General features: G+C 41.6%; 1 protein-coding gene across 2 annotated transcripts in view; it reads right to left on the bottom strand.

Annotated features, from left to right (window-relative positions):
* The window catches only part of tpm3 (tropomyosin 3), a 29,952-nt gene extending 19,793 nt beyond the window's left edge, over positions 1-10,159 (bottom strand). For both annotated transcript variants that reach the window (XM_038285922.1, XM_038285923.1), the window contains exons 1-3: positions 9,935-10,159; positions 9,212-9,337; positions 1,770-1,903 (exon numbers count right to left, since the gene is read on the bottom strand). In XM_038285922.1, the coding sequence (XP_038141850.1) occupies positions 1,770-1,903; positions 9,212-9,337; positions 9,935-10,048 (374 nt within the window). In that variant the 5' untranslated portion in view covers positions 10,049-10,159. The remainder of the gene's footprint in view (positions 1-1,769; positions 1,904-9,211; positions 9,338-9,934) is intronic.
* Between the last annotated feature and the right edge of the window lie 4,423 nt (positions 10,160-14,582).

Below are 14,582 nucleotides of genomic sequence, written 5' to 3'. Positions count from 1 at the left end.
GAGTGGTGACTTAAATCATAAACTCAGGTTTATAATAACATTCTTTGCACAAAGACAGCTGTTTATTTTTCACACAAAGAGGTGAAAGGTCACATTCTTACATAGAAACAAGCATTTAGTTTCTAACACTGCCTTTCTATCCCAAGGATTATAATAGATCAGAGATGGCAAAAGTACTCACTTTCTGTACTTGAGTAAAAGTACAGATACTTGTGTTAAAAAATAGTCTGGTAAAAGTGGAAGTACTGATTAAACTTCTTTACTCAAGTAAAAGTAACAAAGTACAGGCTTGTAAATTTACTTTAAGTATAAAAGTAAAAGTAGAAACCACTTTTTTCATGCCGTTGCCTACATTTTAAATGGATGTCTGCCAATAGGACTAGATCTCCGTTGTGTTCATTTTCAATCTTCTCGTCGTCCATGCTACTATGCTAACGCCACCGCCACCAAGCTGCAATGATTTGCCGCCAATGAATACCGCCGAATCTGTCGATTCATCTTGTAGTGGTGCGTCAAATGCAACGTAGATTCCCATCCAATTAGATTGAATTTGGTATTGATGACGTGAAAAATAATAACGGTAACTCCACTGAAATGATTCAAAACTAAAGTAACGAGCCAATTTTTAAAAATGTAAGGAGTAGAAAGTACAGATATTTGTGTAAAAATGTAAGGAGTAGAAGTAAAAAGTTGCCATAAAAATAAGTAGTAAAGTAAAGTAAAAATATCAGAAAAATCTACTGGAGTACAGTAACGAAGTATTTGTACTTCGTTACTTCCTATCTCTGTAATAGATAAATGGAAACACTGGGAACAATTTTAATTTTGACCAGCAGTTTTTTATTTTTTTATTTATTTAATTTTTTTATTATTATTTTTATTTTTTATATTTTTTTATTATCTTTTTTTATTTATTAATTTTTTTTATTATTATTTTAGTTATTTTTATTTATTGAATATTTATTTTAATAAAAAAAAAAAAACACGTTTTGTCTTGACTTGAGAAGGTAAGTAGGAAACTTTGCCAATGGAACAGGACTTGTTACATTTAGAATAAGAAAAGAATAATTGCATTTTCTTATTTCAAGTGCATATGATCTAATTATATTATTTTAAGAGTAAAAGTATTAATTTCATTGGGAAATCGTTTTATGTACCTACTCAAACTAAGGCTAGATAAACTGTGTTGACATATTTCTAGATTGTTTTTTTGTAGTGTAGATAGACAGACAGCCTTTTGGTATTGGATTGCACTTATTGTGGTGTCAGTAAATGACAAAATAATTTCATTGCCAGATGCATTTATCCTTCAGATAAAATTATACATTAACTTTTGTAAAGTAGAATGTAAGGTAAAGATTCTTCAGTGAAAAACATCTCACTTGCACTAGTCCACCTTGGCAATTTCAAAAGCTCCAACAAGGCATCATTATAGGCCTCCTAATAACCTCACTCATATTCTAATATATGTTTTCTGCAAGTGTTACATGAATTTAAAATTTAACTTTGCATAAAATATAATTTACTATCCTGGATGAATACGGCAGGTTTTTCTTTCAGTCGTTTTTTTATTTACTCAGTAAAACCTGATGAAGCAGAGTTTTAAAAAGAAACCAAACCGATCTTTGATGTGTAAAATAACATCACTACTGACTGCATCTGATATGGTTTTCTATGTCCCAGCCTGACTCTGTTCCACATGGAAGGACTGGTTTCCATCCATAACAAAAGGGATTAAAACATCTATAAAAATCCTGGTTAGACGTCACCTCTCGCTCTCATCGGCCGCCTTCTCAGCTTCCTCCAGTTTCTGCAGAGCTGTTGCCAGTCTCTCCTGAGCCCGGTCCAACTCCTCCTCCACCAGCTGGATGCGTCTGTTCAGGGAAGCCACTTCTGCCTCCGCCTGGGTTCAAAACATGGAGATTCAAACATTCAAGCAAAATCAGCTGAACAAACGTTTACTATCTGACACAGAAAGTTTTCAGGTTCAAAACCCAGATTTAACATCTGCATCTCTTTACATACGGTCGGTCATGTCTACTTCTGTTGAGGCTGTCTTGCTTCAGCTGGATGTCAAGAAGAAAATCATCCAAAGCTTCATTTCAAACCTTTTTTATTTGATGTATTAATATTTATTAGGGATACACGATATTGGGATTTTGGCCGATATCCGATATGCCGATATTTTAAAACTCATGTAGCCGATAACCGATATCGATACCGATGTTAAAGCTGGACAAAAATAAGTAGTCATTGAAAATAGCAGTTTTGTTATCCATTTCTGACACTTTGAAAAATAATATACTCAAATATATTTTCATATGCTGATATCAAATTGATTTTTAAAAACGCGGTATCGATCTATTTTACTTTAAAAATCTCGTGAAATTTCATCGTTCTGTTACAAACTCTCGTGATATTTTGCAAATTCTGTTGAGATTTTGTTAGTAAAATAGATCGATGCCGCGTCAATATATCAACATATAAAAATATGGCAACATTTGGTGAATTTTCGGGGGATTTCGTAGCATAACGATGACATATAGCAATATTTCATTAGTAAAAGAGATTGATATGGTGTTTTTAAATGGCAATATATCAGCATATGAAGATATTGGGATATTTTAATGTATCAATATTTTTTCCCTCGTCTTTAGAAGTTTTTAAGTCTGTAAAAAAGAAGTTTTTGAGGACGAAGAAGAAGTAGTATTTATTATTTTTTTTAGACTTTAGAAACTCAGAAGCTGATCAAATATCGGGTTAAATATCGGTGGGGTGGCCGATGTCCGATATTCAGTTTTAAGGCCGATACGGGGCTGGTTATATCGTGCATCCCTAATATTTATATATTTCCACTTTGGTGTTGTATATTTCCTTACTATTTCACACCACTGAAACCAGGTGTTTTAATGCAGAATTTAATATTAGAGAACGTGTCTAAAAAAAGAGAAATTAGTCTAGTATGGCAGGCTGTTTTGACATTTATTAAAGCATGCTCCTCTCTTGTTTCATTTGTAGATTACATAAATAGGATTATTCCAAGTCAAAATCAGATTCCTTATAAAACTCCTATAATAGATTTTCTTGATTAAATTTACACTACCAGAAACTGAATTTTACTACCAGAAATATGACTGTGTGAAAGCATTAAGTGCTCAGAGGGCGCTTTGTTTCAAAGTGCCTCTGGACAGTTGGAGATATCACAGAAAAAAATTAAGTAATTCAGATGGAGAAAGCCTGAACAACACCAGAACTTAGCTCAGCAGTTAAAACAGAAAGTGAATACGTTATTTCATCGTCTCACAAACAGCAGCAGTAGCACCCTCTATATATATATATATATATACACTCACCGGCCACTTTATTAGGTACACCTGTCCAACTGCTCGTTAACACTTAATTTCTAAGCAGCCAATCACATGGTGGCAACTCAGTGCATTTAGGCATGTAGACATGGTCAAGACAATCTCCTGCAGTTCAAAGCGAGCATCAGTATGGGGAAGAAAGGTGATTTGAGTGACTTTGAACGTGGCATGATTGTTGGTGCCAGAAGGACTGGTCTGAGTATTTCAGAAACTGCTGATCTACTGGGATTTTCACGCACAACCATCTCTAGGGTTTACAGAGAATGGTCCGAAAAAGAAAAAACATCCAGTGAGCGGCAGTTCTGTGGGCCGAAATGCCTTGTTGATGCCAGAGGTCAGAGGAGAATGGCCAGACTGGTTGGAGCTGATAGAAGGGCAACAGTGACTCAAATAACCACCCGTTACAACCAAGGTGGGCAGAAGAGCATCTCTGAACGCACAGTACGTGGAACTTTGAGGCAGATGGGCTACAGCAGCAGAAGACCACACTGGGTGCCACTCCTTTCAGCTAAGAACAGGAAACTGAGGCTACAATTTGCACAAGCTCATGGAAATTGGACAATAGAAGATTGGAAAAACGTTGCCTGGTCTGATGAGTCTCGATTTCTGCTGCGACATTCGGATGGTAGGGTCAGAATTTGGCGTCTACAACATGAAAGCATGGATCCATCCTGCCTTGTATCAACGGTTCAGGCTGGTGGTGGTGGTGTCATGGTGTGGGGAATATTTTCTTGGCACTCTTTGGGCCCCTTGGTACCAATTGAGCATCGTTGCAACGCCACAGCCTACCTGAGTATTGTTGCTGACCATGTCCATCCCTTTATGACCACAATGTACCCAACTTCTGATGGCTACTTTCAGCAGGATAATGCGCCATGTCATAAAGCTGGAATCATCTCAGACTGGTTTCTTGAACATGACAATGAGTTCACTGTACTCAAATGGCCTCCACAGTCACCAGATCTCAATCCAATAGAGCATCTTTGGGATGTGGTGGAACGGGAGATTCGCATCATGGATGTGCAGCCGACAAATCTGCGGCAACTGTGTGATGCCATCATGTCAATATGGACCAAACTCCCTGAGGAATTCTTCCAGCACCTTGTTGAATCTATGCCACGAAGAATTTAGGCAGTTCTGAAGGCAAAAGGGGGTCCAACCCGTTACTAGCATGGGGTACCTAATAAAGTGGCCGCTGAGTGTATATATTCAGTCAAACTAATATATATATCAAAACAGCCAACGGCAGTTGTTGTAAACACGATTACAACAACGAATCAAAACATTACGGGGGAAACTTGTTCATTGCTTGAATGTTAGTGGATCAGTATATTTATTGACCCACTACCATCCACTCTTACATTTAGGTGAAATCAGCTGACATCAGGTGAAGATTAAGTCTAAAATATTGTTCTAACAAGTAGGGCTTGTTCACCATCTCATGGGTTTCCTCCTCATGTCGATTCTGGCTGCCATTAGATGGTAAATATCAGTTGGCAGTTTTCTGTAATGCTGTTATCCCACATCAATGTTCTCTCACTGATATCCGGTTCTGTTTATCACTTTAAAAGAAGTCTGTGTAATGCTGCTAAAATGAGGACAGATAAGGTCTGGGCATGTGAGGGATTGTGAGGTGAAATTGTAGCCCTTATAAAGATAACTTTCTGAATATAAAGGACATCTATTATCGTTCTGAGAAGGTTTGTAGCACTTTGACATTTAGACCACTTCTATGAAGTACTGTCATGATCTTGGCAGTGATGTCTGGCTTAATTACTCATTGCATTCACCTGTCTAACTCTGCCTGGTTTCTCATCACTTCTCATTCTTGTTCTGCCTAGCTGGTGGTGAGAGTGTTGTTAGAGAACCTTTGTGTTTCTGATTTTCTGATCCTGACCTCACTGCAAAAAATGGAAATCTACATAAGTCATTTTTTCTTAAACTAAGTGCATTTGTTCTTGAATTGAGGAGGTAAGTGAGATACATTGCCAATGGAACAAGACAATTTACATTTAAAATAAAAAAAAGCAACTGCATTGTCTTATTTCAAGTGCATATTATCTAATAATCTTATTTTAAGAGTAAAAATACTCATTCCATTGGCAAATCATCCCATTTACCTACTATGAAATGAAGTGAAATGAAATGAAGGGTAAATATGCTTGATTTAAGACATTTTTACTTATTTCTAGACCATTTTTGCAGTCAACCACTGAGACTGCCTGTTCCCATCTGATCTGATTGCCTGAACTACTGTGTTTTGGCCTCCTGGATCTTTGAGCCTTCCTTTTCTGATCTGTTTGCCTGACCTGGCTTTAGACTCCTGCATGTTCTCTGGGGCTGCAGCTTCTGGGACACTCTGGGCGGCGCCTGCCTCATATTGTTGGCAGCCAACAGGTTAGATCCTACCTCGTTCTCTGGCTACAGACTGAACTTGTAAACCAGGTTAGTGACTCACAATCATAATCTTCCTCTGTTAGATTATTGTGGTCACTAACCTGTGTTTTCCTCTGTCCAGAGTTTCCTGCCTCAGGTGCCCTACCCACTGCTACTGCAGGTCTGCAGCCCTTTGTTTGAATAAACGCTTTTTGAGCACCACTCTCTGTCTTGCCTGAAAACTTGGTCCTTCTGTTCTGATTTGTGACAAGTACATTACAGATAGTATTTAGTATTATTATCGTTATCATTTCTTGGATAATTATCATCATTATTACCTCCGACTACATGGCTTGGAACCCCGTCTTTTTTAAAGCAACACTCAAACACAATCTGATCATTTTATTGGCCGCAGCAAACTGATGCGGAGGTCATAATGTATTATATTTGCGAAGCGATCTTTGTAGATCACCCAACCCAATTGCTTGTGCAAAAAAATACTTCCAATACTCTATTTAGCGTTCCTTATTATGAATCTCTGAAAAGTAGGCCCTCACTGACTTTTAAAGGTACACTATGCAACCGATGTTGATTTTCCAGCGAGGCTCCCCCCAGAGGGCGAAAGTAAAAGTGCACTGTCGTAAATATGCACAGCTGTTCTCCTGGTTTCTCCGTCAAGCCAGGCGCGGTTGTTTTGAGCTTAGCAGAGAGGCGAACGCAACGAATGACTAATGCTGCGTTCACACCGGACGCAGCTGGCGCGACAGAAGCAGCGAGTTTACATGCAAAGTCAATGGTTGACGCGCGTCAAGGCGCAGCAAAAGGTCCCGCAGCGCGTTTTGAGCAGCAGGCGCAGCGCGTCTGAGCAGCTGAAGCAGCACGTCGGGCATCTGAAGCGCATGACGCGCCGCAAACGCGCTGCTGCTCGAGATGGAAAAATTGAATTTTTGCTGCTCGACGGGCCGCGTCAGCCAATCAGAGAAGCTGATCTGGGAGCTGGCAGGGAGAGAGACACAGCGCTGATGATCAGAGCGCTATTATCACTCCTCTTAAACAGTTTATTGACGCCTAAATTAACTTAAAATGCAGAAATCTGCCGGCAGAATATGTTCGATTTTATTATCCTGCTGCCTGCAGTTTAGATTATTTAGATGAAAAACACCTACCAGCCGCCGTGGTGAACCGCAAGGAGACGACCCGGCCAGAGGCTGCTGATGAAGGGATTCCTACTGTCGGCGCATCCCTGGTATGTGGGGGTCTGAGCGGCTCCGACAGAAAAAATATTGTAAGGGAGGATGATAATCTGAATGAACTGACTGCACTGATTACGTTTTCAGGTGTATTTTCTCACTTAAAAACATATTAAAACTACTTTATTCCCACTGATCACAGCAAATATAGCTGCAAGGCAGAGAAAGGATAGTGAAGCTCCGCCCAACGCGCGTCAGACACATTTTTGCACCGCGCAGCCAGAAGAGCATCAGTACTAACTGGTACAAGCAGCAAAAATGAAGCAGCAGACGCGATTTTGCTGCTCTTGCTGCGTCCGGTGTGAACGTAGCATAACTGCACAAAGATCGCCACTGTGCTAGCAACGAGAATGCTTTTAACTGGGGGGTGTAGCAGTTCTCGCCGTAAAGCAAGACTGACTCTCGCGAGACTTCTGAGCCTGTGGGTGCGGGTCGGTGCTCCTGCAGTTGCAAGTGCAGTATTTCCCCCACAGACCACCAGGGCGGCCGAGAAAACCTTTGTTCGACCTGAAATGACTCATTTAATCATCCATAACGTTATGGAACACATTAATTAACTGAAAAATGTTGCATAGTATGCCTTTAACCTAACTACATCACAGTTACTACAATGAATACAATGAAAATTACTTTTATTTGTTTTACTAATGACAGGAACTTGACAGAAAGCAGCAGGCTGGGATCATGAAATTATTGTTTTTAAACAGATTACAGCTTTACTTTAGATCTACATGTTCAAATCGGGGAAGTGAGAAACATGGTGCAAACCAGCGTTTTTACCTGACTGCTAAAGAGCGTTTATATTGCGAATGACCTGCTGTGAAGAAACCAGGCATCAGTTGTTTATTGTCTGCATCTATTCTCTTAGTGACGACTGTTTCTTCAACAGAAGACAATGAGAAATGATTCACCTTTCACCCAGACAAAATGTTTTATCACAAATACGCGCCAAAATTTGGCAATATTGTGCTAATTGAAAAAAAAAACATAATTTCACCATATCTGTGCTTCCATTAAATAAGAAATTAAAATCAGACATGAATACATTTGCTTATTCTATAACATGTTGCTATCATCTTCCTGCTACTTCCTGTTGTCTTCATCTCTTTTTCCAACCGTAACGGCTGGTTTGTCTATCATGTGACTTGTATAAAAAAAAGAATCAATCAAATGCAATTTTTTGTTGAGGAATGAAGCAATTTTGGCAATTTGCACAGTTTTTTTGTTGTCGGCCAGAGAAAAGTAACTGTAAGTAGTACTGAAAAGATAAGTTTATTTAAAAACTAATAAGAATCTGAAGCTCCAGGTAGATCGGATCATGGTGAGCACAAAGTGTCAGACAACTGTTAAAACAGAAGTACTACAGAAAACCTCTCTGAGAAAACAGTTCTGGTTAAACTACAGGAGCGCCGCTAAATGGTGACGATGATGTTTGCCTTATGAAACGCCAGCAGTTGCTGATCATTGACCTGACAGGAATGAGTGGAGCCCCAAAAATGGACATGAGCCATTGTTAAGCCTACAGTCAAGGCTGAGCAGGTGACATCAGAGTCAAAATAGGTCCCTGAATCCTCCCGACAGCTGTGAGGCTTCCATCCAGGGCCCGGCGAGAATGGAATGCACCCGAGAGAAAAGGAATCAGACGGGCTCAGTTTGCAGCGCTGCATTCAAGCTGCTTCTGTGCTTTACATCTCACATCCACCGCCTCGGACAAAACCTTCATGTAGCTTTGATAGAATTACAAAAAAGTTAAAAAGCAATCCACCGGACTTGGTTTCCAAGTTTGAAGACGTTTTGCTTCCCATCCAAGAAGCTTTTTTAATTTAAATGTCAGAATTAAACATGCAAATTTAAGCCGAAGAACAGATCCGGCGCTTAGGAATGGAGAGTAGTTTGGGGTTCTTTGTTAGCCTGCAATACTGGGCTATGCCTCTGAAAAGGGGGGTCGTTTGTTGGCATGGCTGCCCAGGCGAGATGTTTTAATAGAACCTTTAATAGAACCATGCAATACATCATCCGTATTGTTGATGCTGCCAGTTTGATGACAGGTTATTTTTAAGACTCTACTGGATTCCACCGACAAACTCATATCTGTGAAACTAAAAAACATTTTTTAAGACTCAGTGTAATTACTATAAACAGGTACGCTTCCTCTGTGTCCCAGAAGGAAAATCCTTGCTAGAACGTTCTTCGCTCAGCTTTTTGAAGACTGTTACTCACATCAGCAGCCTTTTTGTCGGCGACCTCCAGTTTTTCCTGGGCATCCTTCAGAGCTTCAGAGTATTTATCCAGCTCATCCTCTGTCCCCTTGAGCTTCTTCTGCATCTGCAGGAGCTCATCTTCATGCTGTAAAAGATCAAAAGCTTTAGAGGGCGGTGGGATTAATTAGAGATATTATAGATGTTGAAGTTGTGGTGAAACCTTTTCAATGTTTTTTAAGTTTTAAAAAAGTTTATCTAATCACTGATGTTGTTTCCAGAAGGATTTTATCAAAAATAACTGATAACAGTCACATCTACAGCTTTAACCAGAGGTCTGCTGGGAAAGACATGGAGTGACAAGTTAACCATAGATACACTGCATTAAATAGGCTTTTTGTTTTCTAAAATCACTAAAAAAGATAAGTGCATGCTGTTTAACCTATATTGCAGTGTTAAATATTTTTCTAAAAGCACTAAAACCCATTTTAAGCCATGAAGTTGGACGAACTTTTTGGTGTTTGAGGTAAGTTCAGTTTCTTAATGAATTAAACTGAGAATCTTTTTTATTTTTTCTCCAGTAACAAAATGGAAGACCTGTTAATAAAGTGTTTTTTTCTTTTAGTTTTCACTCCTTTAGACTTTTTTTAAAAAGTGAAACTGTTTGAAAAGCCCTAAATGGATTGGTGAGAATTTCCACTGTACTGTATGTGATTCAGAACCTCCACCTGCTGTCCTGACTGACCTGTTTGCTCCTCTCCTCGGCTGCTTTCTTGTCCGCCTCAGCTTGTTCGGCTCGATCCAATGCATTCTCCTTGTCCAACTTCAGCATAAGCATCTTCTTTTTGACGGCTTCCATGTTTGCTGTTGGACGGTGTCTGCAGACAGAACCGAAAAGACCAAGATGAACGTCTGCAGGAGAGTGAAGCTGGTAGCCTGGCAATAACTGGAGGACAAAGCAAACTAAAGATGACAGCGGCTCATTTATATGACAGACACTGAGAACCTCCCATTACACACCACACACCCCCCCCCCCCCCCCCCCCCCCCTCCACTTACTCATAAGGCTTTAAGGAGAGACAACTGGAGGGAGCCTCCAGTTGTCTCTCTCTGTGTGTTAGGAGCCCATAGGAACTGTGATGTTTGACTGTGGAGAATTTAGGATTAAATTTAGACTATTATGGTGTTTCCCAAACCCCCCAACAATCATGCACACAATGCCCCCCTCTCCGCCTCACACACACCATGGGAACCACTTGGTTAACAAATAGACAACAAATTAAGACTTTAGACCAAAAAAACAGCAGGTTGCTTCAGACGTTAACATTTTAAGAGAATTAATTTAACCTGAGTTATCATATTAAGGGACTTCAGTCAAAATAATCTACATCTATTAAAGTAAAAGTCCAGTCAGCAAGGAAAAACCAATGGATTATGATGATGATCATGATGATGATCATGAGGTATAGATGATGACATCATCTCTACCTAAAACGTTTGCAGTGATTTAATGGATTGAGTAATCAGTAAAAAGAATGAAAACAAAATTTTTCGACACAATCACTGAGTCTGGGAGCGGCCATTTTTGCCCAAATATAGTAGCCCCTCCCTCCTGCCATCTTCCAGCAGTGACGTCACGGTGCGGTAAGCCTAGCGCCATTCTCCCCGCTTTACAAGCTAAATCAATGGGAACTAATAGACACATCTGCAATCAACAACAATCATTGAAGATTTCCAGAGGTATTCACCATTGAAATTCACCAGAGCTATAGTGAAACTGACAATGTAAAGCATATTTAAATGCAATTTATTCCTATTAAAAATATTTATCATTTAGAGGACAGTATTTAATAATTTCATACTTAAAGTACTTTAAGAAGTTCGTATTCTGAACGTGACCGGACTTTTCCTATAAAATTCCTCAATATGATCTTACATTGCAACCATAAGCAAATACATTTCATTAGAACTGTTTGTGATTGCAGCCCATCTCTGTGAAGCAGGAAAAAGAAGCATCTCATTGTTTTGCTTCTAAATAAAAACCTACATTTTCCCCCTGAAATTTCAGCCTCCACAGCTGCAGGAGTTTTCTGGGTTTTTCAGAACCACATTTGAACATCTACACACGCTATAGCCGTCATTCACAGCAACTCAATGGAGAGGAGCTTTAAATGTTGACTTTACCTTTCCAAGATGAATATGCTTTAAATAACTCCTTCCCTTTCAGGTCATGCTGCATGTTGAAGGTTTCTGTCTTGTTGGAAGGCGGACCTCCATCTCAAACTTGTGTCATTTCAGCATATTTTCTTTCATCTTCAGATTCCTGCTGTGCCTGATGAAGAATCCCTAAACAAATGGTGACGCCACCAGTTAATTGTCACATTTTGCTCCTATCTGACCAGAATGCCTTCTTCACATTTGTTTCTTAACATGGGGCTTGTGACTAACTGCAAACCAGACTTCTCATCTTGCTTTCTACATGGCTTTCTCCTTGCACCAACCATCCTCGTCCATCAGACTGCATGTCAGAACTTAACCCTGCTGTAGCGCTCTCCCTTTCTACATTGGTTATTATTTGAGTATTTTTTTCAATGAAAAAACAATAGAGCAATTTGAAAGAAGAGTGCTGAAACTGATAATGTAGAAATCGCAAGAGGTAATGAAGATGAGGAGGACCAAATGGAGGAAGAGGGAAGAGATAGCGGAGGAAGAACACTCCCACAGGGACATCTGATCCTACCCCCCCACGCTGCTTACAGACAAAGGAATCTACTGATAGACTCTCTCTTTACTGTGAGTCTCTCCTGAGGCTGAGTGGAGTTGGTGGCTGACTCCTGAACCAAACTGCTGCAAAAACACACCGTTCTGCAACATTTCTGGTTTTTCAGGAAAGGTTGAGATGCCAGAGACCAGAAGAGTGAAGCATCTGAGGACAAAGAACTTCTGCTGCAGGCGTAACCTGCTAAGCTGCTGAATACTAGAGACAACATAACCTTTTCCAAACTCAATTTCATTTCTATAGTGCTGATTAACAACACATGTCATCTCAAGGAACTTTCCAGTTCACCAGATCATCCAGTCAAATTGATTGATCAAAGTTTTCTATCTAAGGAAAACCAGCTGATTCCATCGACTCATTGACTCTTCAGCAATCCCTCACACTAAGCATGCTGGTAGCGACAGTGGAGAGGAAAAACTCCCTTTTAACAGGAAGAAACCTCCAGCAGAACCAGGCTCAGTGTGAGCGGCCATCTGCTGAGGCCCACTGGGGTTCAAGGAGACAGAAGCAGACATAGACAAAGAAGCATAGATACAAAAAGCAGCTGTAAAAGGCGGCCCCATCCAGGAAACACACAGCCAGGCAGACAAGCTCCGAACCAGCTCCCATGTCAGAGGATGAAGAGAGCACATCCAGTTAGTCAGAGAAACAGGACCACACTGAAAAAAAGGCCAAGCTCCAACATCTAGAAACAAAGGTGATGATGGCAGCAGCACAGCTGATATTTCTCTCCAGGATGGAGTCACAGCCAAACAGGAACAGACCAGATGAAGCTACTATGAGAAAAAGCAGAGAGAGCAGAACGTTAGTGTCATGCTCCAGGCCTGGGTTCAGGGATGGGTTGTCTCTCTCTCTCTCTCTCTCTCTCTCTCTCTCTCTCTTCTCTGCAGGGTGGACTGGCAGGTGCTCCTCATCACTGCTGATTTCAGCCCTTCTTAAGGAGCAGAGACCAGGAGGAGGGCGTCAGTTCTTTCTCGCTTCCTGCGTGGTACATGACCCAACAAAACTTTCCAAGTTTCATCCGAACCAGACCTGATATTTTGTCTCTGTCTTTTCCTCCTTAGAACCTGAAATCCAAGCCAGAGAAATCACAAGCCAGGGAGCTGGACTCCTCTGATCGCCTGCCTGTCCACCCTCAAAAACCATCTGCACAAGAGAGACTGAGGGAACCGCTGGATTGCACCGGACCACAGACTTCACCCCCCCTGGCTCCGGGCAAGCCTCCCACTCTGTGAGTTTTGAGCTCTCCACATTCTTACTGCCACAGGCTGTTTCTGACCACCTCCTTCGCCCTCCAAGCAGGCCAGAAGATACCAAACCAGTCATCACCTGTCTACCAGCACTTTACAATAAACCAGTTAAAACTAACCGTCTGTCTCCGTGGTTGCTCTGATCCTGAGTCGTTCTTTTCTATCAAGACAGAAAGAACTGACCAGCCTGACTCAGGGGCGCAACTTCAGAGCGCAGTTTCCCACCAGGGGTTATTGCTAGGACAGCATGAGGCTCTATTACAATCTATGAGCCAACAGCAGGCACAACTTTGTCAAGCCATGAGTTTACTGACTCACGAGATTCAGGACCTAAGAGGACAATTAAGCATGAATCAACCTACCTCTCCTTCTCCCCCAGCTGTCCAACCTCCCGCTGATATCGCGCCGCCTTCGACCTCTGGTGTCGGGGTGTCCGCGCCTTCTCCAGAACCTTTCTTTGGTGAGCTGAGTAAGTCCAGGGGTTTCTTATTGCAGTGCTCCTTAGTCTTCTGTCGTTCCCCCCAGTCTTTTCCAGATGACGCTGGGAGGATTTCCTATGTTGTCGGTCTCCTCAGAGATAGAGCCTTGAGTTGGGCGGAGTCATTTATTGATGAAACGAGCATCCTCAGTCTTAGTTATGCTGACTTCCTCGCTCGGTTCAAAAGAACGTTCTCCTCCTCGTTAAGCGAGGAGGAGGCTGCTAAGAGACTGTGGTCTCTGAAACAGGGAGGCCGCTCGGTAGCCAACTTTGCGGTCGAGTTCCGGACCCTGGCTTCTCAGACAGGTTGGAACGCCCTAGCTCTTAAAGCGGCGTTTCTTAATGGACTCACTGAAAAATTAAAAGATGAATTAGCCACCCGAGACAAACCATCAGACCTAGAGGAACTGATCGGTCTAGCCATTCGGGTGGACGATCGGCTCCGTGAAAGAGCCCGTGAGAGACGGGGACAGGACCCTCTTCCAGCGCGACGCCTCGCCCCTCCCTCCTCGGTCACGCCTCCTTACCGTTCGGCTCTCCCAGAGAGCCAACCGTTGGACGAACCCATGCAACTAGGCAGGGCTCACCTGTCCCCGGAAGAAAGAGACAGGCGTATGAGGGCTAAACAGTGCCTCTACTGTGGCACCTCTGGGCATTTTCGTTTTGACTGTCCCGTCGGCCCAAAAGATCCAGCCCGCCAGTAGTCCAGGGGATACTGGCGGGCGCGTGTTCTGAGACCCCCGCTCCCTGGTTTCTTTTACAATCTGTTATTTGTTTCCAAGAGTCACAACATCCGGTCTCAGCCCTCATAGATTCAGGCTCAGAGCAGAATCTTATTGATCCAGCCTTGGTTAACAGACTTCACATACCTGTTCGTTTGTTACCA

This window comes from Cyprinodon tularosa, unplaced genomic scaffold, assembly GCF_016077235.1.
Source record: "Cyprinodon tularosa strain WSP-4 unplaced genomic scaffold, ASM1607723v1 ctg217, whole genome shotgun sequence".
NCBI lineage: Eukaryota > Metazoa > Chordata > Actinopteri > Cyprinodontiformes > Cyprinodontidae > Cyprinodon > Cyprinodon tularosa.
The sequence above is the reverse complement of the archived record's forward strand: the minus strand, read 5'-3'. Positions and strand labels throughout refer to the sequence as shown.